Source organism: Pollachius pollachius, assembly GCF_949987615.1.
Source record: "Pollachius pollachius genome assembly, chromosome: 10".
Classification (NCBI taxonomy): Eukaryota; Metazoa; Chordata; class Actinopteri; order Gadiformes; family Gadidae; genus Pollachius; species Pollachius pollachius.
The window spans coordinates 12,179,339-12,207,202 of NC_136943.1; the positions used below are offsets into that span (position 1 = coordinate 12,179,339).

At 48.4% G+C, this 27,864-nt stretch overlaps 1 protein-coding gene across 2 annotated transcripts in view; it reads right to left on the reverse strand.

Annotated features, from left to right (window-relative positions):
• Positions 1-150: 150 nt before the first annotated feature.
• afap1l1a (actin filament associated protein 1-like 1a) overlaps positions 151-27,864 on the reverse strand; it is a 28,946-nt gene continuing 1,232 nt past the window's right edge. The window contains exons 1-19 of one of the 2 annotated variants that reach the window (XM_079744699.1): positions 18,309-18,435; positions 13,242-13,367; positions 12,636-12,719; positions 12,448-12,536; positions 10,950-11,142; positions 10,366-10,461; positions 9,387-9,604; positions 8,638-8,817; positions 8,323-8,406; positions 7,902-7,974; positions 7,661-7,780; positions 7,070-7,281; positions 6,449-6,594; positions 5,845-5,917; positions 4,804-4,918; positions 3,234-3,401; positions 2,601-2,776; positions 1,655-1,780; positions 151-1,019 (exon numbers count right to left, since the gene is read on the reverse strand). In XM_079744699.1, coding sequence (XP_079600825.1) covers positions 993-1,019; positions 1,655-1,780; positions 2,601-2,776; positions 3,234-3,401; positions 4,804-4,918; positions 5,845-5,917; positions 6,449-6,594; positions 7,070-7,281; positions 7,661-7,780; positions 7,902-7,974; positions 8,323-8,406; positions 8,638-8,817; positions 9,387-9,604; positions 10,366-10,461; positions 10,950-11,142; positions 12,448-12,536; positions 12,636-12,719; positions 13,242-13,367; positions 18,309-18,339 — 2,337 coding nt within the window. In that variant the 5' untranslated portion in view covers positions 18,340-18,435 and the 3' untranslated portion in view covers positions 151-992. Of the gene's footprint in view, positions 1,020-1,654; positions 1,781-2,600; positions 2,777-3,233; positions 3,402-4,803; positions 4,919-5,844; positions 5,918-6,448; positions 6,595-7,069; positions 7,282-7,660; positions 7,781-7,901; positions 7,975-8,322; positions 8,407-8,637; positions 8,818-9,386; positions 9,605-10,365; positions 10,462-10,949; positions 11,143-12,447; positions 12,537-12,635; positions 12,720-13,241; positions 13,368-18,308; positions 18,436-27,864 lie in introns of those variants that run through there. The other variant, XM_079744700.1, reaches the window with a different exon arrangement.

Sequence of the window (27,864 nt, forward strand, 5' to 3'; positions counted from 1 at the left end):
CGGCATTATATTGCCTCAAATGAACTTGCTTATATAATTCTCAAAATACATATTTATCATTTTTGTACATTTAATTTATTTTATAATTTCTATTTCATTATTCAAGCCATGTGAGAGTAAATGGAATAAAGAGAATTTAAATGTGCTCTTGCATTTTTAATGATTCCACAAAAGGCACAGACATCATAACAGGTTCACTGCCGATGATCGTGCACCAGCAATTAACATAACATATTTATTTAGGCTTAAAGACAAAACGGTAAGAGATATATGAAATTAAGTTGTATTTTCCTCATATCCAGAGAAGGAAAATGGTAAAGTGCAATAAGTCAACATGTTTAAGAGAAGAAGTGAGTTAATTGTAGTCATTGGGGTGACCTTTGGCTTTCTTTGAATGGCTATTAAGCACCATTGCGTTAGTAGTTTGTATTGTATTTGTATCTACACTGACATTTCCATCCGAGAGAAATCAAACCACCCCTTTTCATTACCCTATACAACATATACACCACAGACACAGTAGTTTACCTCATGATATAAAAATGCAGTGTGGCGGGAGGAGATTCACATAATCACTTGCAAACGAACAACGATTTGGCCTCTCCCTCTGCGCATTGGATATCAAACACAAAAACCATACACGTGGACACTTGTACCTCTCTCTTACGTCTTCCAATCTCACCAGTGATTCTGGCCTCACAGACTCCTCGCCTCTCCTGCTCTGCTGTGCTCTGCACAGTCAGTGAACTTGCACATTCCCTCTTTCTGCTTTCTTTTTCATCTCCCCCTTGTCCCCCATATCAATGGAGACGTTAATGTAAAGAAAGCCTGCAACGTAAAGGATGATATCTTGGAAGGCCGGCGTCTGGCCTGGCTGATACCGTAGCGTTGTCCTGCCCATCGATCCACTCCGGCTGGCTCCTAATGTTTTTTAATCTTCTTCAGGCAGGAACATGAACCTTGATGGCGTTCACGTTCCACTTGATTCCGCCTTAAGTTCCTTTCTTGGATTCCCATTCCTTAAAGAAAACCGCACAAACGAAAGGGTGATCAATTTCCCCTCCATCTTCCATCGTACTGAAACACAGATTAGCTGGGAGTTCACTGGAACGTATTGTTATAGGACGGATTTAAAAGCAGGGACCCTCGCACACACTAGATACATATGAAAAGAGATGCATGGAGGTACACACACACGCACATGCACACACACGCACGCACGCAAACGCACACACAAGCACACGCAAACGCACACACAAAATTATTGGCCGGTTCAAAGAACATCTCAGCTAGTGTTGCATCCACTGGGTAAGACCACCACTGGGTAAGATATTTGTTTTAAGCTTTAATCTTCGTTTTTTATTGTTGATTAAAATGCCGAAAACTATTCACAGGAGAACGGTTTGAGAGGGATACAGCAACGTTTACATAGGCCGTTTCCACATTTTCTATTTTGCTTTTTTTTCATCATTTTAACATTTCTAAATATTTCCATATTTCTATTCATAATTCATCATTTTACCATCATTAATATTTTTCCTCTGGAAGAGTGAATGTGAGAGAGAGAAATCGAAAGGAAGAAGAGAGAATGAGCTAGAAAAGAGAGACAGCCAATGAAAAAGAGCGAGCAAGAGAGAGCGATAGAGAGAGCTACCTTGGCCTTCTGCATGACAGTTCCTTTAGTGGAGGCGTAGACAGACGGCGGTCTTTTGCGCATCTCTGTGGCACAGTTGACGGGCAAAGCCTCACTGTAGATATTCTGGATTTTACTGTTGCCCGCCTGGAACCAAGATGTGTAGATGAAGAGCAGAGAAGGGGTGAGATCAAGGTTGTGTGCAGATTCGTATGCTCATCTTGAAGACTTCTACATCAAAGTGTGATATATTTCCCACTGTTGTTTTGAGGGTTGTGTGTCGATTTGTATGCTAATCCTGAAGACTTCTACGTTCAAATTTGATACACTCCCACTATTATGAGGGTTATGTGTATATTTGTATGATAATCCTGAAGACTTCTCTACAGATTTGACACATTTCCCACTGTTCCCATCTTCCGTCCAATGCCCATGCAATTCATTCACGCCATCAAGGTATTCCTCTCTCTAGGGCTGTACGATTGCAAAGGCCGCCATTTTCTGGAGTCTGCTTATACCGGTACGATGCTGGTGCATAAAAGATGGTTGAACATCATGACGATTTCATCACTGCAGGATAAAACGTTTGACACTTGTTGCAAAGGGACAATACGGGTGTTTAGTCCTCAGTGTGACCGGTCTCAGAATGTACGCTCATTCTTAGTATGCATGCAACCACAGTGTTGTTGGTTAGGAGGAAAACCTCCTTCAAAGGACCCACTGCAATCCACATAGGGTTTGTACATCAATGTCATTTAGAAGCAGGTTTGGGAGAGGCGTCCTTCTTTTGCAAGCCTTTATAAATGATGAAGGTATTGCCCTCTACCACTCCTTAATCCATTCAGACTCACTAGTTCAACCTTGGTATTCTTTACTTGGGTATGGCTTAATCTACCAATGACGGCAGGTGAGCTCAGGATTCATACTTTAAAGTCCTACACACACACACACACACACACACACACACCTTAGCTGGCAGTTTCCCCTCCACGGGGGCTCCGAGCGCCCCGCCCGCCTGGCTCTTCTTCAGGTTCTCCTTCACCTGGGTCAGCCGGAGCTCCAGGTCCACCCGGTCCGCCTCCTTGGCCCGACAGGCCTCCTCCAGCTGGGTCAGGAGCTCCGAGAGAGAGGGCCTCTGCTTCTCTGCTCCACACAAGGTCACAAGGAAGACGCGTCCGCATGGAGAGGAGCAAACATCGGTCGGATTATGGACAATCCATATTTTCTATCCACGCCGTTAATTGCGGATTGGTTCTGAAGGACTTAAGGGTCTAATCCGCTTGGGACAATTTGAGCAGAAAATGCACTGAATGCATAAAATCGAAATTCATGGAGAGTAGAAAGTATTATATTGGCACTAAAAGTTCTTGATTCTTTCTAGTAAAATGTAGGGATAGCAGAAAATAATAGCTTTCACGCAACCAATCGTTAAAAAAAAGATAACAGCCGTTCCTCAGTTCCTTTCCTTTAGGATGGGATTCAAAAGTAATCAACGCGAATGAACGATGACACACGATGACCAGGGACCACACGTTATAGTATAGTTCCTGATCAACCTGTATGTTTTTCCCCTTCGGTGAGGAGTCTGGCGCCTCCTTACCGGCGGCCATCTTGAGCTCCTCCTTCACGTCCCTCCTCTCCTGACGGAGGGCGACCAGCGCGGTGCGGATACCCTCCTTCTCCTTCTCCATCTCCTCCTTCTCCCTGAGGTACCGTTTGGCGTCCTCCTCGGCCCTGGTTTTCCCATACTTTCCGTACTGGTTGGCATCTGGGGACGGTACCGAGACAGGCCGTGGGTTAGAGGTCACGGGGGTCAAAGCTACACAGGGGTCATGGGAAGTAGACGCTTCCATCTCACGGTCTGTCTCTCTCAGACTGGATGATGATTTGATGAAACCAGGAGCACGGGATGTGGCTCTACTTCATATTAGCTTAATGTTCATGCATGGGAACACACACACGCAAGCACACACACATACACAGATGTGCACACGCACATGCATACACACTGGGAACACCGGGGTCACAAAGCAGGGGGTCGGGGTGGATCCAATGCGAGTGTCTCATAAATATCAGGTAACATCTGGGGTCTACCCTTGAGAGAGAGAGAGAGAGAGAGAGAGAGAGAGAGGGAGAGAGAGAGGGGGAGGGAGAGAGAGAGGGAGAAGGGCCTTTGATGTGTCTGAACCACAACACCCAACCCTGAGAAACAGCCAAGCAAAGGGGCTCCCTCCAGGATCCACAGAGCTAAGCTGAACTATTTCAATAAGAGAGGAGGGGGACAGGAGAGGATAGCTCTGAAAACGACGAGCAGAGAAGGAGGAGATTACACATGAAAGGACAGGAGATGATGGAGAGGGGTAGGGAGGCAGAAGGGTAATATTGACCCAGAGGAAGGTTCCCAGTCACAGCTGAGAACACCATGCTTATAGGGGGTGGTACAGGTGAGGCCGGTGGGTGAATACATCTAAAGGAGAATGAACAGCTTGAAGAGAGCGTGAAGAATTTAAATCTATGTAGTGTAGTTCTTATTGGTCCTCATGGTTCCAGTCGACTGTTTTTTCTTTTGATCCTTTTGGTGGCTCACATCCTCCTTTCAGACCTATATAGCTTTAGCTTTAAGCCAAATTATTTATAAGGGAAAACTATATATTTAGTTTTGCCCAAAAGAATATCATGCATATTTCCTTCGTTTTACAGTGTTCACAGTGTACACAGAAACAAACACGTTCACACAGCGCAATGTTGCTATAGGAGGTACGACGCATCCAAATGAAACTAATGCAGATTTTTTGCTTTTAAAAAGTACAACTGACTCGACCATTGTGTCCTCATATTGGAAACCTCACGATATGTGTTGGTGTGTGCGTGTGCACGTGCGCAAGCGCGTGCTGTGTGTTTGTGAACGCACGTGCGCGCAACCTCTTCCTTTCTTGACAGACGGCAGTCAACACTCTGACCCAGATTTGCCAGAGGGACACAGAATATTCCAGATGTAATAAATGTCTAATAGAACAATGTCACCTCACATGCGGTGCCAGCGATTTCGACCACGGCAGTGAAGGGACACTTCGATGTGTCACAAACCCATCATTCATGTGATTCAATATTCATGGGGATCTGGGTGGGGTGGGAGGGGGGGGGGGGGGGGGGGGGGGGGTCTGCCTTACTTGAGCCAGTGCGTTTCAGGGAGACCGCCGGCTTGCTCCGCCCTGGATCGCTGCCAGAGAGGCTGGAGCGCCGCTTGGCCGGGTGACAGGGCGTCTGCCGCGCGGAGGAATCCAGCTGCAGCGGACGGAGGGGAGGCGGGAAGAGAGGAGCGAGGGAGAACGAGGAGACCACCAGGGGATGGGACGGAAGAGAAAGAACATGAAGAAGAGATACAGATCAAGGGCGGGGGGAGGGGGAATGTCGTGGAGAAATGGCTGGAGACGTAGCTGGTCAGTTTGGGATGGATGTGTCTGGGCGGGGCGTGTTTGTGTTTTTTTGGGGGGATGTGTGGTTAGCCAGAGGAGCTTTGAGGGGCGGTGTCAGACTGGGTTGAGGAAGGGGTTTATAGGTAGTAAAACCAGAGTGACCTTCGACCCCCCCTCCTTTCTGTCATATGACGTACAGCTTTTTTCCAATCTCTTTCTCACACACACACACACACACACACACACATAGATGCACACACACACACACAGGCCTATGAAGAGCAGTCATTGAGAAGCCTGTAACAGAGCCCATTCTGTATGGATGACTGATCAGTGGTGTCGTATTAAGATGCCCTCCCCCTACACCCCACCTCCCCTTCCCCCGACAGCTGCACACACACGTCTTCCCCCCGCCCCAAACTCAAACTGCTGCTAATCTCTGACCATCAAAGGAAAAACACCCCTTAACTAAGGGCTGAGACCCTTAGTAGGTTGATGAGTTTGTATACCACACAGACACAAAATCATGTATGGACCTGAATGTGTGTGTGTGTGTGTGTGTGTGTGTGTGTGTGTGTGTGTGTGTGTGTGTGTGTGTGTGTGTGTGTGTGTGTGAGGGAGAGATAAAGAAAAAAAAGAGGTAGAGAGGGAGACAGTGTGTTCTTTTGTGTGTTTGTGTGCCTGCGTGTGTGAGGGAGAGATAAAAAGAAACAGATAAAGAGAGAGAGCAAGAGAGAGTGTGTGTGTGTGTGTGTGTTTGTGTGCGTGTGTGTGTGTGTGTGTGGTCGCTGGCACCTGCGTCGTCTCCTGGGGGACCTCGTCGTAGGTCCGGGAGTCTGTGGAAGTGCTGCTGGAGGAAGTGGCCCACCTAGCACACCACACAGGAGCAAGGTCACATGGAGTGCACACACACACACACACACACACACACACACACACACACACACACACACACACACACACACACACACACACACACACACACACACACACACACACACACACACACACACACACACACACACACACAAGCCTCTCCTGGCCATCTTCCCCTCCCTATCCCCCACCTGCTCACTGGAGGGTAGCTGGTGTGTTGGTGTATTAAGATACCTCCTGTAATGTCCCAAACTGTTTCAGGCGGCTAGTCCTGTACTCTCTGATCCGTACATCCGGACCTCTGGGTGTGTGTCGCCTCTTTGCCAAAATACCCTTTTCAAATTGCTCTCCTACCAGGAGACACTGGAGAAAAGGTGCTGGCAACGGGTAAGGCTGCGGACACGGGGGTACAGAGCCCAGGACCCTTCTGTTCTGACACCCGATGGGCTAGACTGATCCGCCTGCCGATAAACTTTGAAAGGAAACCCCCGATCTCTGCCACGCCCTTCTCTGCGTCACTCACAGGAAGGAGTGGCGTACGGCGTCGCGGATGTTGGCGATGGTGTCCAGGTCCACGTAGTCGTAGTACAGGGACTCAGGGTCCACCGAGGACCCCGTCTCAGCCAGGAGGACCCCCAGCCACCGGCCGAGCTCCTCGCTGCTGCCGGCCTGGAGGGAGGGGGAGGGAGGGGGAGAGAGTACATCATATATATATATACAGAAATAATTATTAAATTCTCTGCAGCAATATTGTTTATATGGTTGTTGTGGTTGTCAAGCTAAAGATTGTTTCTTGATCGATATTTATGATGATGAAAAAAAAAATGGAAGCACAGTGAAGGCCATGACAAACACTATTGAGCATTAATTTAATATTGATTGATTTAGCAGTCACGTCAACCCTAAGACTTATTGCACACTCAGATACATGTCTTTAAGGAGCAGATCGGGGTGAGGGCAGGAAAAGGTACTACATGTGTTTGATGCAGCTAGGTTTCTTGTCTCAATGCAGATAATTGGGTTCTAGGCATTAATCTAGCAGACCCATTCTAAGGGTAATGAGTGGGTTTGTCCCACAATGACGCCTCTATTTATAGGGCTTGTGTAGCGGTAGATCCCAGCTCCACACAACCCCTGGCCGTACCTCCAGAGCCGCCAGCTCCGTGCTGGAGCGCAGGATGCGGAAGGCGAAGGGGTGCTTGGGCCCCAGCCCGGGGAGCACGTCGCAGCCGTGCAGCAGGACGGGGGCCAGGCTGGTCCGGGGGTCCCCTCGGTCCTGGTAGAAGTGCAGGGCGCCCCTGCACACGCAGCACCACTGCTCCCTCCACACCTGGTTCACCAGGACCAGCAGGGTGCCTGGGGCGGGGGAGGCTCATGTCAGGGCACGTGGAGAGATACCGGAGGAGACAGAGGGGATGGGAAGGGAGACGGGTCCAGGGTGACGATAGGCCGAGGGTATGGGGATGACGATGCTACGGAGGCTGACTATATAGAATTGCCCAAACCGAGTCCGGGTTGTCAATTACCAAACATGAACGGCTTTTTTGAAACAGGGTCCAAAATGAATGCACAGGTCTCACAGTGCTGTGCAGATTGGAATGAATAAAGATTGTATTTCTCAAAACAATGATGTATAATTCACAGTTTACCGTCCACGACAAGCTGCAGTGAGAGAATGCATGTTTTTTTGTAGTTAAGAGTGGATGGACAACGCAGCAGAGAATGAGAGCGCTACCTTGTCGAGGGTTGGTGAAAGAAGTTTGGGGGTCCCCTGGTCGCGGGGGCTTTTTCTTTGAGAAGCTGATGATGCGTGTGATCTTCCTGCCCGCAGCGAACGGCCCACGCTTTACTTTACCTTTAGTTAGAAATGAGAACATAACTATGTTCATTACTCTTATAACTGTTATTATATTTATTGTCACATGTGTTCTGGATAAGGGTGAAGTTAAAGAGGTCAAGAGAGTTTAGAGTCTTACCATTGTCTCGACTGTCCACTGTAGAGAGCCCGACACTGTCGGAATCAGAGGTGTTCTTCTCAGCAGACAACCTCTGAAGCACACACACACACACGCACACACACACACACACACACACACACACACACACACACACACACACACACAATCAATCAATCACTACAGATGCGTCATTCACATTGTTGTCCGTCGGACTGAGTGGCTGTCTGACCGACTGACTTTAATGATGACTGACTGTCTGACTGTAGGGCTGACTGACTTCAACTCACAAATAATGCATGCGCTGTTAATTAAAGGTAAACATAGTCACAGCTGAGATAAGTCAACCTCGGCAATCATTCACAAAAAGTGCCCACACGCAAGTAGCAGTCTAAGTTTCACTGGCTGGGTGATGACAGGGCGGACGGGAGCCTTTCATTACCTTGTCGAGCTCTGCCTTCCTCTGGATGACGGGGGAGGAGGTCTCCTCTGCACCAACCCCAGGCCCGCTCACCTCCCTCACGACCTGAAGGACCCACAAAAAGTCATGCTGGCTTCATTCTCCGAGAGTCAGTTATGCTGTGTGTAAATGTGCTTTATAAATAAAATGTACTCATTTACTATGTGCTTACACAAGGAGCTCATCCATTTGTAAAGCAAATGGATTGAGGGGATGTCACGCTGATGCACACACACAACTAAACACACACACACACACACACACACACACACACACACACACACACACACAACTCACCCGGAGCCATCGGTGGGCCTGCTCTTTGCTCTGCACGGCCAGGACCAGGCCTTCCCCGTTGGGCAGGGTGAAGCGCAGCTCGTGCCTCTTGCGCTTGCTGTCCTTGGGGGCGTAGACCACGGTGCACATGGGCAGCAGCAGGTCCACGTAGGGGACCACGTCCTTGGAGCTCTTGTAGCACTGCAGGGGCGGGGCACATTCAAACACAGGCTTAATGAAGGGCTGTGGAGCCTGGGAAGAGGCGTTCTGGATGAGGGGGGGGGGCGGGCTCTGGTGCTGGGTGTGGGGTCGGCGGGCAAGGCTAACGGCTCACGTTCAGAGGAAACGCTCCCAGATGCTTAACCCTGATACCAGCCGCGTTGAAACAACGGCAATGCACTTTTATGTCTAGCGTAAACCACAGTACCTGTGGTTTACTACGTATCCTCAGGAGAGCAGTTCACTTGTGTGTCAGCAGGTGACACGTTTGGTCATGCCTGTTGGGATTTCTCCGTGACGTGGTTGGCGTGATCCCAAGAACGACTCCGTCCTTCTAACTGAAAACGCAAACTTTCTGTGACACTATACCTCTAGAGAATCGAGCTGTGTCACCCCATGTGGCGTTCAAGCATCCAGCAGCGACCGCAGCAGAGCCCCGCTTCGGGACCCGTGCGAGTGTGGATGTGTTGTCGTGGTCTATTTGTGTTGTGCTGTGTTGTGTGTGCGCGCGTGTGCGTGTGAGCGTGTGTGTCACCGCCCCCTCTGCCCACCTGCAGCCTGTTGTCCCGTATGACGGTGAGCTGTTTGGCCCACTGGCCGAAGCGCTTCTTGCGCAGCAGGAAGGCGCAGATGCGGCAGTCCCGGGCGGGGGGCATGGAGCTCTCGTCTGAGGGCCACTGGTGGGTGAGGGGCGGGGCCCCGGGCCCCCGGTCCTCCTCCTCCTCCTCGTAGGACTCGTAGGAGCTGCTCAGCGGGTCCGAGTCGTTGTCTGCCGGGGCAACGGAAGGAAGGAAGGGGATTCTGGTTCTTATTGTCTGTGGGTACGTGTGTGTGTGTGTGTGTGTGTGTGTGTGTGTGTGTGTGTGTGTGTGTGTGTGTGTGTGTGTGTGTGTGCGTGCGTGCGTGCGTGCGTGCGTGCGTGCGTGCGTGCGTGCGTGCGTGCGTGCGTGCGTGCGTGCGTGTGTGTGTGTGTGTGTGAGTGTGTTTGTGACTCTGAAAAATGTCTGGAACGGTTCTGTAGGTGTGAATTGTGTTTGTGTGTGTGCTCATGCACATGACTGTGTGCTTGTGTGTGAATCTGTGTGCGTGTTTACATTTGTTCATGCTTGTGTGCATGTTTTTGGGTGCGTTTGTGTGTGTGTTTTGAGAACGAGGATCCTCCATGACTACGTCCACAAACAGGTCTACACGTACATGCACAAACAGGTCTTCCAGGAACCCCCCCCACACTGTGCTATAACCTCGTTAACTTGTGGCCAGAGTGCTGTTAACTTGTGGTCAGAGTGCTGTTGACTTGTGGTCGGAGTGCTGTTAACTTGTGGCCAGAGTGCTGTTGACTTGTGGTCAGAGTGCTGTTAACTTGTGGTCGGAGTGCTGTTAACTTGTGGCCAGAGTGCTGTTGACTTGTGGTCAGAGTGCTGTTAACTTGTGGTCGGAGTGCTGTTAACTTGTGGCCAGAGTGCTGTTGACTTGTGGTCAGAGTGCTGTTGACTTGTGGTCAGAGTGCTGTTGACTTGAGTGCTGACTCACAGGAGTTCTTGCGGCCCGGGGTCACACAGGACGGGGGGTAGTTGCTGTCGGCGTCCTCGTAGCCGTCCTCTATGGAGTTAGGAGGGCTGCAGCTGCCTGGAAATGTTGCAAGACAACAACAACAACAAAATTAACCCCTCATTAGTTAAAGTGAACCCCTGAAACATACGGAAAAATAGGTCATTAACGACTTCATTGATAAGTGAAAAAATGCTACAGAGCCCCTACGCTGTTTACATAGTATACATAGTATAGTATAGAAACAGACAAACTTTTTTGGCAGAATTATAGTAGGATTTGTTAATTTAGCAGACGCTATTATCCAGAGCATAATTTTTTCGGATACATAATAAATCGGGAGCAGGCGGAGGATAGAAGTAATACTCTAGCAGGCCTGTAGGCCTATAGGTAGAGGGTAGACTCAGAGGATATAAATAGGAATCAATCAAATATGAATCTAGGATGCCTACAGGCAGACTACAGGGATGGGGATTGCAGACCCAGAACCTTTGGCATTGGAAGCCAAACACCCTGCACCACAAGACTTCATACCCCCTCCCCAGGAGGACGACGGAGCCGCTGACCTCGGGTGACGATGTACTCTGGCGTGGCTCCGGGACTGAGGGGAAGCGCCACTTCGTAGTAATCCTCTGGAGGAGGCGTGGTCGGAAGGGGAGGAGCCGAGGGAGGAGCCGAGAGAAGAGGCGGAGCCGAGAGAAGAGGCGGAGCCGAGCGAGGGGCTGCCGTGGGGCGAGGAGTGGTGGGGCTCGTGGCGCTCTAGGGAGAGCAGACAGGAGGATACAGACCGTCAACCTCATGCACTCTTTGTCTTGATGATTCCTCCATCGTCCCCCAAAGCAAACAACCCTGGTAGAATAAAAGGCTGAGCAGATTGCGATAAATACGTCATGTGCGTCTCCAGGGGGGATTGCACAGGCCCACAGCGGTGGGAGTTATTCATGTAGCGTGGACGAGGTTTACGGCTCGGATCAGGGAGGGTGCTCGTTAAAATGGCAAGGGTCTTAATAAATATCCTTGGACGGTGCACGACGTGACATGCTAGGGGAAAACCTCCCTCTTTCTCTCTCTCTCACGCTCTAGCTCTCTATCTCCCTCTCTAGCTCTCTCTCTCCTTTTGCGCCCCTTCGCTCACTCTCCTTTTCTCCCCTTCTCTCTCTCTCTCCTTTCTCCCACTCTCTCTTTTCTTTTTTTGTCCCTTCTCTCTCCATTTCTCCCCTTATCTCTCTCCATTTCTCTCTCTCTCTCTCTCTCTCTCTCCGGCGGTTTGGTTGTTTTTCTTTGTCTCTCTCTCGCCCCATCCTTTTGTTTCTTGGTTACAGCACAGTCTCCACTCTATTATTCATTCTCCACTGGGAGTTAGTGCACAAACGGGTGGGGAGGGGAGACAGGAAGATGGAGGACTTCGTAACTCTAACTGTCTTGCGGCTGGACAGGTGGCCTTGACTCCTGGGCCGACGGTCAAACATACATCTGTATTATCTGTGCTATAACTCCTATCCGACGGAACCACAACCGTCTCATCCAGCAGTGCAAAGCGCAGCATCCATAATACTACAGAAAACAGATGAAGGGTTACGTATAGCTGGAGGGGTAAATCAATGGACAACACCAACAAAGCCGTGGAGACACAGGTTTGATTCTCTATTGTGTGAAGTCCTCCAACAAGTATTAACAGGGGTTTTCTCTTGGTATTCAGATGTCCCCCTAAACCTCCAAATACATGCCAATCAGGGCGGATGAGTCCCTGCCGTGAACTCATGGCTCCTGCCTCCTGAAACACTGACCAGCGATGCAGAGATCAAGAAAATAGATGGATGGATGGAAGGATGTATGGATAGTTGGATGGAGGTATGGATGGGTTGATCGATGGTGGTATGGATGGATGGATGGATAGAGGCATGGATGGATAGAGGGATGGATGTCGGGAAGGATAGAGGGATGGATGGATGAGTGAATGGGTGGATGTATAGAAGGATGGACGGATGGAGGGATGGATAGATGGATGGGTGGATGGATAGAAGGATGGGCGGATGGAGGGATGGATAGATGGCTGTCACATGCCTGTTGTGGAGCGTCTGTCTCGTTGATTAGCGAGTGCTGGTCTTGCTTGGTGTCCTCTGAGGCTTCTCTGAGGGCCGCCAGGTCACAGTCTGCGGAGAGGAGGTTAAAAAAGCTTAAATCTCATTCTCATTCACAAGGGAGCGCGTATTTTACAGCTGATCAACCACAGCGCGCGCACACACACTTACCAAACGTCTCGAAGAGGGACTCTACAAAGCTGGTGCCGTTCCCATACACCGGCATGTTCATGTATATGTAGTCTGTTCCCGTCCCTGGAAGAAGACGCAAGAAATATGTAACGTGAACAAAGTTTGAAACACCATCGACAGTCTTTACCTCTGAGGCTTGGGGTACACCACTCAGGGCTGCTTGGTCACAGCACCGGGTAAAAAGGTAACTTGGATCTGTGTGTGTAGGTGTTCACTTCCCTTTAGGATTTTATCTTTATACAGTCCCCAATGTAGCTGTGTTATATGCATGGTAAGAAATGACTATAGTTAATATTAGTCAGACTGCGAGGCCAGCCAGCCAAGCAATCATTCAGTCAGTTAATCAGCCAACTAGACAGGACCATCAGTAGGCCAGTGAACAAGTCAGTCAGTCAGTCAGTCAGGCAGTCAGTCAGTCAGTCAGTCAGTCAGTCAGTCAGTCAGTCAGTCAGTCAGTCAGTCAGGCAGTCAGTCAGTCAGTCAGTCAGTCAGTCAGTCAGTCAGTCAGTCAGTCAGGCAGTCAGTCAGTCAGTCAGTCAGTCAGTCAGTCAGTCAGTCAGGCAGTCAGTCCTTCCCCCAGCTGACCTGCCGGGCTGATCTGCTGCAGCAGCTTGCGGACGGAGCTCTTCTTCTCCTGGGTGGAGGAGCTCAGCGTCTCCTCGTCCAGCAGCTTCAGCAGGGCGGACAGCTCGCTCACCAGCACCTCCATTGCTAAACCCACAGGGAGGGGGGAGGTTAAAGGTCGGAGAGGGAAGGTCAGTGCGTTAGGGTACGGGTCACAGTCGACCCGGCCTAGTTTAAACAAACACCAGATCAGTATCAAAACTTCTCCTTTTCAAGCGCTCCCCGGATCTGACTTTCAGTGCCCGTGTCACAACATTTCACAGCATGTCAGCATCCTCCAGCCCCCCTGACAACACCCCCTCTCTAATAACCAGACTAAACACGACCAGGAAGGTCATTTCTAAAGGCCACACTTACACCAAACAGCTTTACTGATTAGAAATTAGCGTGCTAGGTTAGCGGTTCTCAACAAGCGTCTAGCTCACCAAATGTTTTGTCTTTAGGCGGGAACATAACACGCCAATCAACATAATAAGCTCTTCTGGAGCAGCTCAATTCTCCTCATGAACCAAGTCCACACTGCTCACTTGGTAACTCGCTCAACGTTCGAATCAACTGGCACCCACGATACTTTTAAAAGCCAAGAGCTTTCTATAATAATCCCTAGTGTTGTATTGAGGGTTAGGGTTAAACACAACACTACTGATTTTGGCAGGAAAAGGGGAGTCTAGGACCACATGCAGAACATGATGTAGGCCAAAACACACACTGTAGCGGCCGCAGGATGATTCACACGAAGGAGGACATCTTTATCGGCCAACACATGTTAACGTGCAGACTACAACTCACTAAGGCTCCGTAAACCACGCAAAACGCACACTTTGCGTGAAGGAATATAGGGTTGACGTATGTAGGGGATGGATGTGAGAGGCGGTCATAGGGACACTCCCTGATCTGGGAGTAACTCAAATAAACGTGTGGCACTCCCGGAGCAGCAGAACAACACGGGGCACGAGACAGCTCTGGGACCTGCCAGGGAGGACCGGGTGTTATATTGGTGTTTGTGTGAGTAAAAGGGTGTGTGTGTGTGGGAGCTTCATGTGTGCACGCATGTATAAACACTGGAGAGCTTAGAGTGGGATGGACGTATGTGTGTGTGTGTGTGTGTGTGCGTGTGTGTGTGTGTGTGTGTGTGTGTGTGTGTGTGTGTGTGTGTGTGTGTGTGTGTGTGTGTGTGTGTGTGTGCGTGTGTGCGTGGGTGGGTGTGGTATTTTCATTATTTGAGTGCAGGGTGTAAGTAACCTGATTGAAATGCTAGCTTTTCTCACAAACCAAAACACCATCGTGTCTAATCGTTCTTGACTCTCAGTCACGTTGTTTATTTTCTCTTTTGCTTTTTTTTCTTGCTGCAATCATCCCATTTCCCTTCCATCCTGCCATTTATTTCTTCATAAAAATAATAAAATAATAATGAAAAAATTCCAGATGCTCTTTCATTCTTTCTTCCTAGAAATGGTATCTTTCGATTTAGAAAAGCCTTTTTGTCCTTATTTCAATCTTTGTAGAATTCCGTTCCCTCCTTTAAGTCTGATAACTGAGTCACCATCGGCACACTTGCCCTCCCTCCCCCCTCCCTCACCCCCTCCCCCCTACCTCCCTCACCCCCTCCCCCCTCTCTCACCCCCTCCCCCCTCCCTCACCCCCTCCACTGTCCCATGGTCACAGCACAGCCCCATTAGAACTGCTCAACCATGGCTGCTTCAGAGGTCAGCCACAGGACGGACCCCTGGCTGGAGGTGGGAGGGGGGGGAATGCACATTACACACACACACACACACACACACACACACACACACATACACAAACATACACACACACATACACACACACCTGAATGCAAAGGGCACTCAAAGGCTCAAATGCAACGTTTACCTTTTGACATGCATCACCAAAGCGGTTCTTTGTTGTCTGAGTGTGTGTGTGTGTGTGTGTGTGTGTGTGCGCGCGTGTGTGTGGTTAAATAAGGTCCCCTTTGCGTCTGTAGGTGTGTTGTTGGCCAGTGGGATATGAAAGTAATCTCATATTTAATTTCTACTGACAGGCAGGCATTCCTGATAAGCTACACAGAGGATGTATCTGGTACTCCTTAGCATATGTAAAAGGGCGTGCTGCTCTCTTTGCCTGGAGATAGAGAGAGAGAGAGAGAGAGAGAGAGAGAGAAGCATCGCTCCCCCCCCCTTTAGAGAGAAATACAGAGATAAAACTAAAACGAGAAGGACACCGAAATACAGAGAGACTTCTCGAAAAAAGAGAAAGAAAGCCAGACAGAAATAAACTAAAAACAGAAGGAAAAAACAGAGAAATTGCAATTCCCACAAAGATCTGGTTCCACTCCCTGAGACATACTTTCCTGAGGTGGGTCTTCCTCTGAGCGTTTACAATGCCCCGCAGAGAAACACCAATTTGGCAGCGACGGCGGTGGTTGCACCTAGGCGCACGATGCTCAGCGTGCATCCAGCCCCTTCCACCCTTTAACGGCTGAGACTTCCTCCCATTGTAATGGAAGCAGCATGCTCGTTCGCACCGGGCCGCTGGCAGCAAGGACACAGGCCCAGGCAGCGGAGCCCCGGCAGGACTGTTTATGACGTCCCCGGTTCACATCACAGAGGCAGGCTGGGAGAGAGAAGGTCGGGGGGGAGGACGTGTTGGCCGGCGTCCACCGCTGCTGGAACTCGGGGCCAGGCAGGCCAGCTGTTTCAGACTCCAAGCCGGGTTTCCCCCTTGAAATGTGGAGGGTGCAGCCAGAGGGCCGTCATCGACAGAGTGAGACGCTGAGAGGACAGGTGAAGCACCGCAGCTCCAGCCCAGACGGAGAGCCCAGTGGCAGGGGGAATGGGAATGGAGAGGCAGGGGCAGGGGAAGGGAGAGGCAGAGGAGTGGGGGGAGGCCTGGGAACAAGACGATGCTGCAGCACTTTCCATGGTGTGGGTGGGGGGGGGGGCGGGGGGGGGGGGGGGGGGGGGCGATATCTGGAGTCTACCTGTAGGCATCCTTGAGCAAGATGCCCTGACCCCTACCTGCTCCTCGTCTTCCTCTGTAAATCCCTTTGGATTAAAGTGTCAGTCAAATGACTGGAGTCCAAATAGTTCGCCCACACAACTTGCTGTTAAATCCCATCGTCAGGAGTACTGAGCCACATAATGAAGTCCATACGGCCACAGCCAAACCGCGACCGGCTTCCCCCACACTGACAACACAAGAACCCTCAATCTCTAAAATCTCCTGGGATCTTCCTTTTGAAAGTTACCAAACTAAGGACTGCATGTGTGTGTGTGTGCGTGTGTGTGTGTGTGTGTGTGTGTGTGTGTGTGTGTGTGTGTGTGTGTGTGTGTGTGTGTGTGTGTGTGTGTGTGTGTGTGTGTGTGTGTGTGTGTGTGTGTGTGTGTGCGTGTGTGTGCGTGTAAGATGTAGACGTTTCAAGTAAGATAAACCACATTTAAGCTGTGCAGCCCTACGGCCCTGAGGGATTTTCCCGCGTTTACACACACACACTTAGACCCACATGCACACAAAAAACAAGAAACTCAAAGTAGACATCCAAAGCTTGGATCATATGGAGGATCAAACCGAACAATATAAGTAACCTCGTTAGAGAACCTAATCAAAAGGCTCTTCCTAATCACAGCAGGGGAGATGAGAAGACCTTAAGACATAAACAAGATGAAGACCAGGAGATTCCCCTGAAGAGAGCAGGTACCACCGCATCAACGCCACGGGGTAGAAGGACTGTTTTGCTGTCAATGATATAGTCTCACACTTGTTTGACAATCCCTGAAAAAATCTTAGGAGACTTTATTTGCTTTGGTTTAAAGAGTGCCAAAGCAAATATGTGTGTGTGTGTGTGTGTCTGTGTGTGTGTGTGTGTGTGTGTGTGTGTGTGTGTGTGTGTGTGTGTGTGTGTGTGTGTGTGTGTGTGTGTGTGTGTGTGTGTGTGTGTGTGTGTGTGTGTGTTATAGTGTTGGGGGTATGTGTGCCAATGGAGGAGTTTGTTTAACTTTGGCCCATGAAAAACTTTTCACCTACTCTGCATTATGAGGGCTCTTTGAGAGGGATCGTGAGAAAGAGATACTTAACAGAAGAGAGAGAGAGAGAGAGAGAGAGAGAGAGAGCGAGAGAGCGAGAGCGAGAGGGAGAGAGAGAGAGAGAGACTTGACAGAAGAGAGAGAGAGAGAGCGAGAGCGAGAGGGAGAGAGAGAGAGAGAGAGAGCGAGAGGGAGAGAGAGAGAGGGAGAGAGAGAGAGACTTGACAGAAGAGAGAGAGAGAGAGAGAGCGAGAGCGAGAGCGAGAGCGAGAGAGAGAGAGAGAGAGAGAGAAAGAGAGACTTGACAGAAGAGAGAGAGAGAGAGAGAGAGAGAGAGAGAGAGAGAGAGAGAGAGAGAGAGAGAGAGAGAGAGAGAGAAAGAGAGCCATGTCAGCCCACTGGGCACCTGTGCTAACATGCCTTGTGATCGCTGGTAGGAACAACCTAGTGACCTCAATAAGGTGGAGGAGAGGAGGATTTCCACTCCGTACCTTCACGCCTTCAGCTCCCTAAGTGCTGACTGCACACTTTACCTTCCCCTCCAATACATCTATCTATATACACAAACAACCCCAACCACAAAACCAACTTCTCTATTTTTATTTATCGCTTCACAGCTCCCGGATCCCACAACGGCCCCCACACAGAAGGTTATCAGATTGCAATGCCCCTATTTGGCTGCTACTGCCAACCTACAACCACTACCATACTTCAAGAACCACACATGAGGCTTTAGTAAACACAAAATGCCACTTGATACAAAAACAGCCACAGAGACAAAAGAAAACATGAAGCAGCTCTCGGCCAAATTGTCTCCTTCAAAAATGCCTTCACCAAACCTTTCAGCGCTGCACATCCCAGCAAACATGTACATACCTTAAGTCTGCATTTACATGTTTTAAGACATGAATTACTTCACCGCACATTCGACTTGCCATACAACTGCTGGGATGACACCAGCGGCAGGTAAATAGAGTATTAACTTCTCCTCCTTTTTGGCACTCACCCTCTGGAGTAGTGGATGATAGTCCGACCATAGTCTAGCGTTGGAGAGAGAGAGAGCGGAGCCCGCCGGGTCATGCATACACCTCACAGCAGAGGTATTCCAGCCAACAGACCCCGAGAACTGCCTCGTCCCACTGTGCCTTTGTGTTTGGGAGGTGAGCTTTGCTCTGTCTGCTGTTTCTCTGGGGAAGGGAGGGAGGGATGGGGGGAGGGAGGGAGGGCGATAGGGAGGGAGGGAGGGAGGGAGGGAGGGAAGGTGGGTGCTTCACTCCCTCCCCCCTTTTCTGATCTGTTATCTTTCTATACATCCCCTCCTGTTGGACTCTTTTTTTTCTCCCTCTCTCTCTCTCTCTCTCTCAACTTTTCTTTCTCTCTTTCTCCAAAACATTTATCTTTCTCTCTTTCTATATCTCATTCGTTCTGTCCTTCTCCCTCTCTCTATAAGTGGGGAATGGTTTGCCTTCTGGTTGTCTGTGTGTGTGTGTGTGTGTGTGTGTGTGTGTGTGTGTGTGTGTGTGTGTGTGTGTGTGTGTCTGTGTCTGTGTCTGTGTCTGTGTCTGTGTCTGTGTCTGTGTGTGTGTGTGTACCCCCTCCCCACTAAAGGCCCCCCACTCCTTCAATCCTAGAGATTGTGTAGCACCTGGGAATGGCTATACTGTGTAAACACACACACACACACACACACACACACACACACACACAGTGTGTGTAACTGTAATAGGTAACTCACATTCTTCACCTCTGTGGTCCCTACCTGGTTATAAATGTTTAACTTTGTCCATGGAGTTGAATGATCCTTTGTATAAAAAACGAATATTGCCCAAGTCTGACGTCATTCAATAACTTAGTAGAGTAGATAACTGTGCATATGTGTGTTTGAGTGAGTTAGTGAGTGGGTGAGTATTTGTGTGGGTGTGTGTGAGAAAAGTGTGTGTGTGTGTGTGCGTGTGAGAGAGAAGCTTGTACATGTGTGTGTGTGAAACGTGTGTGTGTGTGTGCTTGCGTGAGAAACAAATACATGTGTGTGTGAGATGTGTGTGTGTGTTTTTATGTGTGTGTTTGTGTGTGTGCATGTGTGTGTCTGTGTGTGTGTGTGTGTGTGTGTGTGTGTGTGTGTGTGTGTGTGTGTGTGTGTGAATGTGTGCATGTGTTTGAATCTGCGCGTGTGTGTGTGTGTGTGTGTATGTGCGTGTGAGTTTGTGTGTGTGAAGAGGTAAGGCAGAGTGTGGGGGCATATTGAACACTGAGTGGGGGGGCGGGGGACTGGAGGGAACAAGTTGAGACAGTTCCCCCGCACGTGGATCCCTAGCCCGGGGCTGTGCACCCCACAGGCCCTCCACACAAAGCAACATGTTGCATCCAGTCTGATCCCCCCCTCCCCCTCTCTCTCCCTCTCCCTGTCATCACACATCACCAACAAAGAGAACACAATTGCTTCATAGGTGAATCATCCAGATACAGAGAAACTATATAGTATTGATGTGTTTTTCATTATTTTCCCCTGCTGGTTGCTGGTTAGTAAGTACGCCAATCAAACACAAGGGTTAGCCTGATTACAGCTGAATTCTTTTGAACTTACTTGTAGTACAGCCGGATCTTGGTTACAGCTGGGGGCAGGCATAAAGCTAGGGGAGGGAATTTGGAGACACACGCCAGAGAAAGATAGAAAAAACAACCCAATCTTCCTTAAGGCCTCTCTGCAAAGACTCTCACCATAAAGATGTGATTAGCTCGCTAGGTTTAGCAATTGGTCTACCTAGCCTTGTGGAGATGAACAAAGAATGCATGGGCATAGAGCGCACAGGTAGCTGGGTAGGTAGATTGACAGACACGTAAGCCATCTAGTAATTTCTTTTTTGGCAGAGAATTCGACCTATTAAATGCTCAAAATCGACCAAAAATCCTGCTTAAATAAATTGCCCACCCTACCTTTAAAAACCAAATAACAGACAATGTATACCCAGAAAGTGAAAAATGATGAACAATATTGCGCAATAGTTTCCAAAAACTGTTGGAACACTTACACATTAAGGGGCTATATGACATATTCAATGCTACCATTCCCATTACTGGTGGTACTGCAACATCCTCATAACATTCACCCAGTCCAGAGGAATGTTCTCTCGCTAACCAAGACACAGAGGAGAGAAACAGAGACTTCTGAATGATTCAACAAAAGAGATCCCTATCGCGGGTTTCTCTTCCAAGCCACAACTGGTGGCTTGGAAATCTACCTCTCTTCCTTATTGCTCTTGGATGGCAGAGGCCGCTCAACCTGAACAGACATGGAGAGGCAAGAGGGGCAAAGGAAACAAATTTATCCAGACCATGTGTCAAGACGAAATCTGTTCCCTAGACCTGTCACGGGAGTCGCTCTGTCCCTCTGTCTGTCTCTGTCTCGCTCTCATCAAATGATGCTGTACAGGATGTAGGAATATACCACGATTGCACAAGCCATGGGTGATGTGTGGCCTTGACGCATCACAACGTGAATGCTATTGCCGATCTAAAACCGCAATATCGGAAAATCCAGAAAACTGCAGTTCCGCTGAGTCAAAGGAAGAAAACCTGAGCTTTGTCAGAAAACATGAAACCCAAATAGAATCAGATTAAATCTATACCGGTTGGCAAATGCATGCCAGAGGCAAGAGACATGTCGGAGACTTGTCAGAAAGCATGAACATTATCTCAAAAAAGATCTATTATCTTTGGCAAACGCAGCGCTGTGGTCTAAAATATCCTATAGACAATAGGAACGTTCGGTCGGTTTTCCCGTCGGGTTCTGAGTGCATTCCAGTTTGTATTTAGTGTTTGTTTTGGTGTGTAATTGTGCCAACCTGAGGTAAACCAGATGACCGTGAAAGCAGATGTACTTGTGTTTTTTCACACAGTGAAGCAACGGCAGAAACAATGCATGCCCCTTAGCAGCACCCTGTGCCCTATCATGATTCAATTACCCTCCCTGAAGCCTCGGATTCCAGGCATTTCCAGAGTGGTGACTCTCTCTCTCTGTCTCTCTCGCCCTCTTCCGCTGTGTCTGGGCATTCAATATCTGGGAGCTCACTGGAGCCATCAAACTGTAAATATTGACTGGTAGGTAAGCTGATAAAAACACAGGGGATTTGTGACTCAACTCCTCCGCCACTCTAATCTGCTATTGACAAGAAAATGTAGACCATTCGTAAAAAGTCACGGCGATTGGCTGGCGTTTCGTCATTTCACATCTGAGCTGTTGAAAGGCAGTTTGCAGATTGGAGCTCAGATTCTGGTTTGGATTCTGCAGACAATGTCCCGGCCTACAGAATGCTTTTCCTGTCCTGCAAAGTGAATGGCCTGGCTAACTGCAGGGGGATGCCCCTCTCACTCCCCCGTACGAAGATGGACTTCCTGTCTTGGCAGAATGACATCACATATCACCTCCGGCCTTCTGTATCCTCTTCCTGTCAGTGGACCCTTTCCACCCTGCCGCTCCACTCTCTCTCTAACGACCCCGTCACAGCTATATACGTTTTGTACAATAGGGGGGGGAATTGAATGGTCACTCTGCAACGTAGTGTATTGTTGGATGAATGCAACAAAATAAGGAAGGACTAAGGACCAAGTAAAGCAATGGCCTTTGCTCAGCCAAGGTCATTGTATTTGAGGTCATGGCAGTCAAAGACCTTGAATGCACCGACCTGGATCAGAACTAATATACTATGTTGTTTCCCACGAGGCTGTAGCCTTATACCTTCTCCATCTACAACCAGTCCACACGGAACACTGCTGGGGTTGATTTGAATGCACGTGACGTCCAATAAAGATGTTGCTTGTTCAGCAGAAGCAAACAAAAACAAAGGAGAAAAGGAAGCAGCTTATTGACTTTTACCTCCTCCTTCGTGTTTGTTCACCGAGACCGAGGTCACCGGAAAAGTGTGTTTCCTTTTGTCACACAACTACCTAGTCCGCGTCTCACTTCAAACCCACCAGTCGATTGATATGGACCAACACATAAATCCCATTATGTTGTGTTGTTCCTGCTTCCATGGGCAGCCCCTGGCTGCCTCAGTGCTCTGCTGATATCCTGAAGGACCCTAATAAGGAGGTCCGCCGGTTTAAAGCACTCCAGGTCGAGGTCATTAGGGTCTGCTAAATTGTTGAGGCGTTTTCAGGGGGTTAGGGGAGAGAAATTGCAGTTGGGTTCCAACTCCAGCTCACCTGTTTTAAGAATAGAGGCTGTGTTTGAAGTCAGGGCCACAGAGCGAGGAGGATGTGCAACAGGCTTTGATGTTCACAATTGACTGAGCACGTGCATGCGGGTACGCACACACACGCACACACCCACACAAACACAGTCAAACACACGCAGTCACACACACACACACACACACACACACACACACACATAGAAGCTCCCCCTCACCTCAAACCCTCCCTCCAGATAACCATAACTACAGGGCTTCGATGCACTTCAATGATTGGCCTCTCTCACTTGTAGGAGGCAGCGGTGATAACATTGCAGCAAAGGCCCATCATCAAGGGTGTTTTATTCCTATTGGGTCAGGACGCTCTGCATGTCTGAACCCAGGCTGCCGAGTCTTCCTCCACAAGCTGGTGAGATCATTCAATCTAGGCCCTGCTCTAATGAATGTTATCGTGTCGAACCGAATAAACATTCATTCATTCATGTCTCGACAGAGACATTTTGATTGGAGGGCAACAACGTTCTCAATAGGAGGGTGGAAATAGTTGAGTTTGTTTTTGTGTTGTGTCATTACTCACTAAAATGAACGTACGCAAACGCAATGCATGATCTCAAGTCGGATTCTTCAATCCCTACTCCCTGCCACTGATGCATTGCACTGGCTTTAACACAGGGTTACCATGGCAGCATGCCATTGTTTATCATATCATCAAAATAATACAGCCCAGCCTCACATGCTGCTGTCAGCTCCCATGATTCATGGATGCAGGGGGCAGAGTTCACCGCTGGTTCTAAGAAGCGGACCCTAAGCAGAGTGTGAACATCAGTCTTGTCTTGTGGGGATGACCGTCTGTCTTCTCCCTGTCCTTCATGTCCCGCTAGGCCAGAGAGTGCGGCTTGACTGAGCCTGGTGCCGGACAAAGATACCATACAGCTCCGGCCGCCGTTGTTCGCTCTCCTTCTGCCCCAAGTCCTATGAGATCACCACCCTGCTATGCTTCCCTCCCAGGGACGGAGAAAGAGATGCTATTCTGCAATCCGACACACACTGTTTCACTGGTCCACCCCAGACAAAGGCACACATACACACACACACACACACACACACACACACACACAAAATGTGTGCACAGAAACACACACACACACACACACAAAGACACAGGCACAGATAGACACACACACACACTATGTCTTGCTCTCTCTCTTGAAAGGAAAAAGTGGCTGCATTGTCCGTGCATGCAGAGTCCCATTTTTCCGATTAATGTTACATTTGCAGAGAGCACTATACAGGCTTGCAGACCGTTTGACACAATGTACAGTTTTTATCATTTTAACATTTCATCAAGGGTGATGCAGCACTGCTAAACGAGTGACAGATTACACATGTCTCCTTTTCTAAGTGTTTCATGTTAACATTACAATGTTCATTAGTACAATGTTTATTATGGACGCGTAAAGCCTGAGGGAAGTGAAAGGGAGGACACATTGACTTACCAACTGAACAGCGTCAAGCTACAACCTTTTGCAAATGCAATGAACTCAAGAGCATGTTTACTGGCTGTTTTGGGCAGTTTTCCAAAGCATACTGTTAATGGTGATTTACTCTCAACTCTGTCCATTGCTGTCTGCTGTTTGAGTGATGCAGACCATCTGTACACACACACACATACACCCCCCCCCCCCCCCCCCCCCCCACACACACACACACACACACGCACACACACACACACGCACACACACACACACACACACACATACACACAGATACAGGCCTGGAAAGAATAATATTGCCTTGAATGGTTAATTCAATGCTAGGAGGGGGATTTTAGTTTCTATTGTAGTGTTTTCCGAGTGGGACATCGATGCACCACCTTTTTCCCACAGTTGGGTCACGGTGATTGCCTTTTAATGACGCGATGATGCATGCAGACGTTACAGCTTTGGATGCTCAGGAAGGACCACTTTGTTTAAAGGTCAGTCAATGGTTGGGAAAAATAACATATTGAGGAGGTGCATGAGGAGTAAATTAAGCAAGAACCGGGACCGCAATCACAAAAGTTACAGTACAGGACCATGGAACAGACCAGAGCCACTAGCACTGAGGCAAACTTGGATCAATGACAAACCAAATGGGCCAAAGATAACAGTGCTATCATACTATCATCAACATACTATATAGTTCAGGAGCACGATGAACCACCCTCAAAACATCATTTTATACCGCGCTTCATTTCAACTTATGCCAACCGACATTGTTGAGAACCGCGTCAAGCAATGTTACGATGCAATAACTTATTTTATGTTAATCAAATGTAATCAAATTTCAAAAAGGCATTTTTAAAAAAGGAAACATAATCATCCAAACAAAATTTAAGTTCTGGAGAAAGAGACCAGTAATACATACATCTTACTGTGCGTGTCTTAATTCAGTTATTTTTACTCATGATAATATTTCAGCGCCACTTGCAGCTGCCGTGCAGTCAGTTTGTACAGCTCATAAATCACATCTCATGGACTGATAACGTTATACATCCAAATTACTGGTTCGATAACTCCTGTCCCAACAAGCAATCCAACGTACACCAAGTTATACATAAATCTGTCACCATTCCACACACACACACACACACACACACACACACACACACACACACACACACACACACACACACACACCACAGTATTCCCTTATCTCCACCCCGAGGTAGAGAGGCCTAATTCAGCAAATTAATTAGGCTAAATCCAAATTAAATAAAGCACAGTGTGAATGGTTAAACAGGAACAAAGCCTCAAGCCTTTTTGCATTAAGTATGAAATATGTGTCCTTTGTGTCATTGTAGTAGAAAATAGCAATTCGAGGAATTCTCAAATTCCTGTGCTGCTCTCTGGCCGTCACTGTCTGGAAGCCCTGTCCTAGCTGCTCCCCAGACGGCCTGGTCCCCTAGCCCTTTGTTATCACCTGTACGTCTCAAAACCCCCTAATAGCGAAGCCCCTGGGGGGATCTCGGGGAGAACGGTTCACAGGGATGATTGTATGATTGGTCATGCCTCGCGGGAGTTCTTGTTCCGCTGTTCTGCAGAGTAAATCTTTTCATACCTGTGTTTAAAGAATACGATTCAGCCTGTCGTTTTCCAGAGTGGTCCAGTTAATCTCACTTATTACAGACTCACCAACATACAAAGCGAGCTGTGATACCTCATCAATCTCAGTTCAATTCGCCGGTGTCTGTTCAAACCCCAACCAAAGGGTCGGTGGGTATGTATTAAAATGTAAACTGATTTGGCCGTTTGCAAGCTCTATACCTTTGTCAACAACGTGTGGTTATCCTGGTGCTGGTAATACAACTAAAATAGGACTACATTTCTATTCATACATTCTGCTTTGCGTCGGTGGAGGAGAAGAAAGCCTATAGGTGGAGCAACAATACATACTCATTAAAGAGCTTCTGGCAGCCCTTTAAGGCATTTCAGCAATAGTAATCAATGAATGCCTTAAAGCAGAGATGTAACTTACTTTGCATATGAATACACACATATACAGATGCTTTTTTCTTACACATAAAAAAGCCATCCACTTTCAGGTCACATATGCACACACGCACACGCGCACGCACACACACACACACACACACACTACAACCCAATCAAATGTTATTTTTCATGAATTTAACTGCACATATGTGGCACACACGCACACACACACATACACACACACACACACACACACACACACACACAAACAAACACTCACAAACACACAAACTGTGGAATGTGGAGTATTCTAAGCCGTCCTATCACAGAGAGGGTACCGTTTATGTTTATTCAGTAGACTTGTACCAGCATGACCAAAGTGTGTGTGTGTGTGTGTGTTGTTCATGGATTGCTGTGCTGTGACGAACCCATAATAGGCCAATCTTGTATGCCACGTTTATACATAGGCTGTATGACAAGCAGACACAGGAAATACATGATTCATCACAGTCAGTATGGGACAATCCCTGCACTGTAATGCTCATCTGAGGGGAAAACCTCTCCCCTCTCCCGCCCACTATGGCTTTGGCAGTTACAATTCGCACATCCGTGCGCTCCAATGGGAAACCAATAGGCAAAGAATAGGAGCAATCTGTAGCACTGTGGTAAGCCTAGACACACAATGTCCAATCATATGGAATGTATTACCCAAAAAATAGATATTGTATTAATGCGTGTTATTCAATTATAACCCAGCGGATGGTCGACTTCTCAATACTCCTATACATTTACGGATGCAGATTTAACCAACACGACACACAGTGAACACCGATATATGCAATTAAGGAGCAAGTTGGTGTTTGGCAACTGGCTCTAGGGATTTGTTTTTTTTGTTCCGAAGACTGAGATGACCACCGACACAACAACAACAAACATTTCAGGAACCCAACGAGGACAAAGGGCGCCCAAATAACCTGAAAACTAACCTCAAAAAAGTGATTATACGACAGCCAATCAGGGGGCTCAAAATATAGATACAAGAGCAGCCAAGACGCTCCCCCCGGGGAGGAAAGTCACCCGTTGCTGGCCGCTTGCTCAAACCAAAAGCTAGCAACAAGAAGTTGCGCCAAACAAAACTTTCTGTGTGTGTCAGTGTGTGTATGTGTGTATGAGTTGTTGGGGAGTGGGCGGGAGGGAGGGAGGGCTTAGAAGAAGGGAACGGGAGAGGAAGTTATCCCTCAACGAGCGGCACGGAGCTACAGATAGTTCCAGACCTCTCGTCGAGTGGGGAAACATCCCGTTCAACACACTTCCTGAGAGAGCTGTTCTCTGACACGTCTAGGATGTCACACACACGCATGCAATTACTCACGCACACGCACACGCACACACACACACACACACACACACATTGGGGGAAAATAGGTTTGGAAAACAAAAAGTTTGGTCTGTATACATCTACTGTGGGACCCCCTTAAAACCAATAGTGACCCCCTGGAAGCCGCTTTGACAAATAATGCCATGTGTTTCACCCATTCACACAAACACACAACGACAGTGCTTGAATGCAAGCCAAACTAACAAACAAGCAAGCAAATAATCTTGACACCTCAACACTGGCCCATAGTAGTCAGCAGGAGTATCCCTGACAACCCTTTCCCTTTCCAACTGACCGGCAATTCCTCCAGATGTCCTGCTAGTCTTTTTTTCCAGAGATAGAGAGTGAAGGGGCAAACATCATCATGATCATCATCAGCAGGTCATAAAGGCAGTGTATCCGTTTCCCCTCCTCACCTCAAGTCATTCTAGTCTTAAACAGTAAAATACTGTCCATAAACATTGGCCTCCAAATCGCTTTCATGTGTGTACCTGCCCGCCGGGCTGTCAGCGGGGGCAGTGG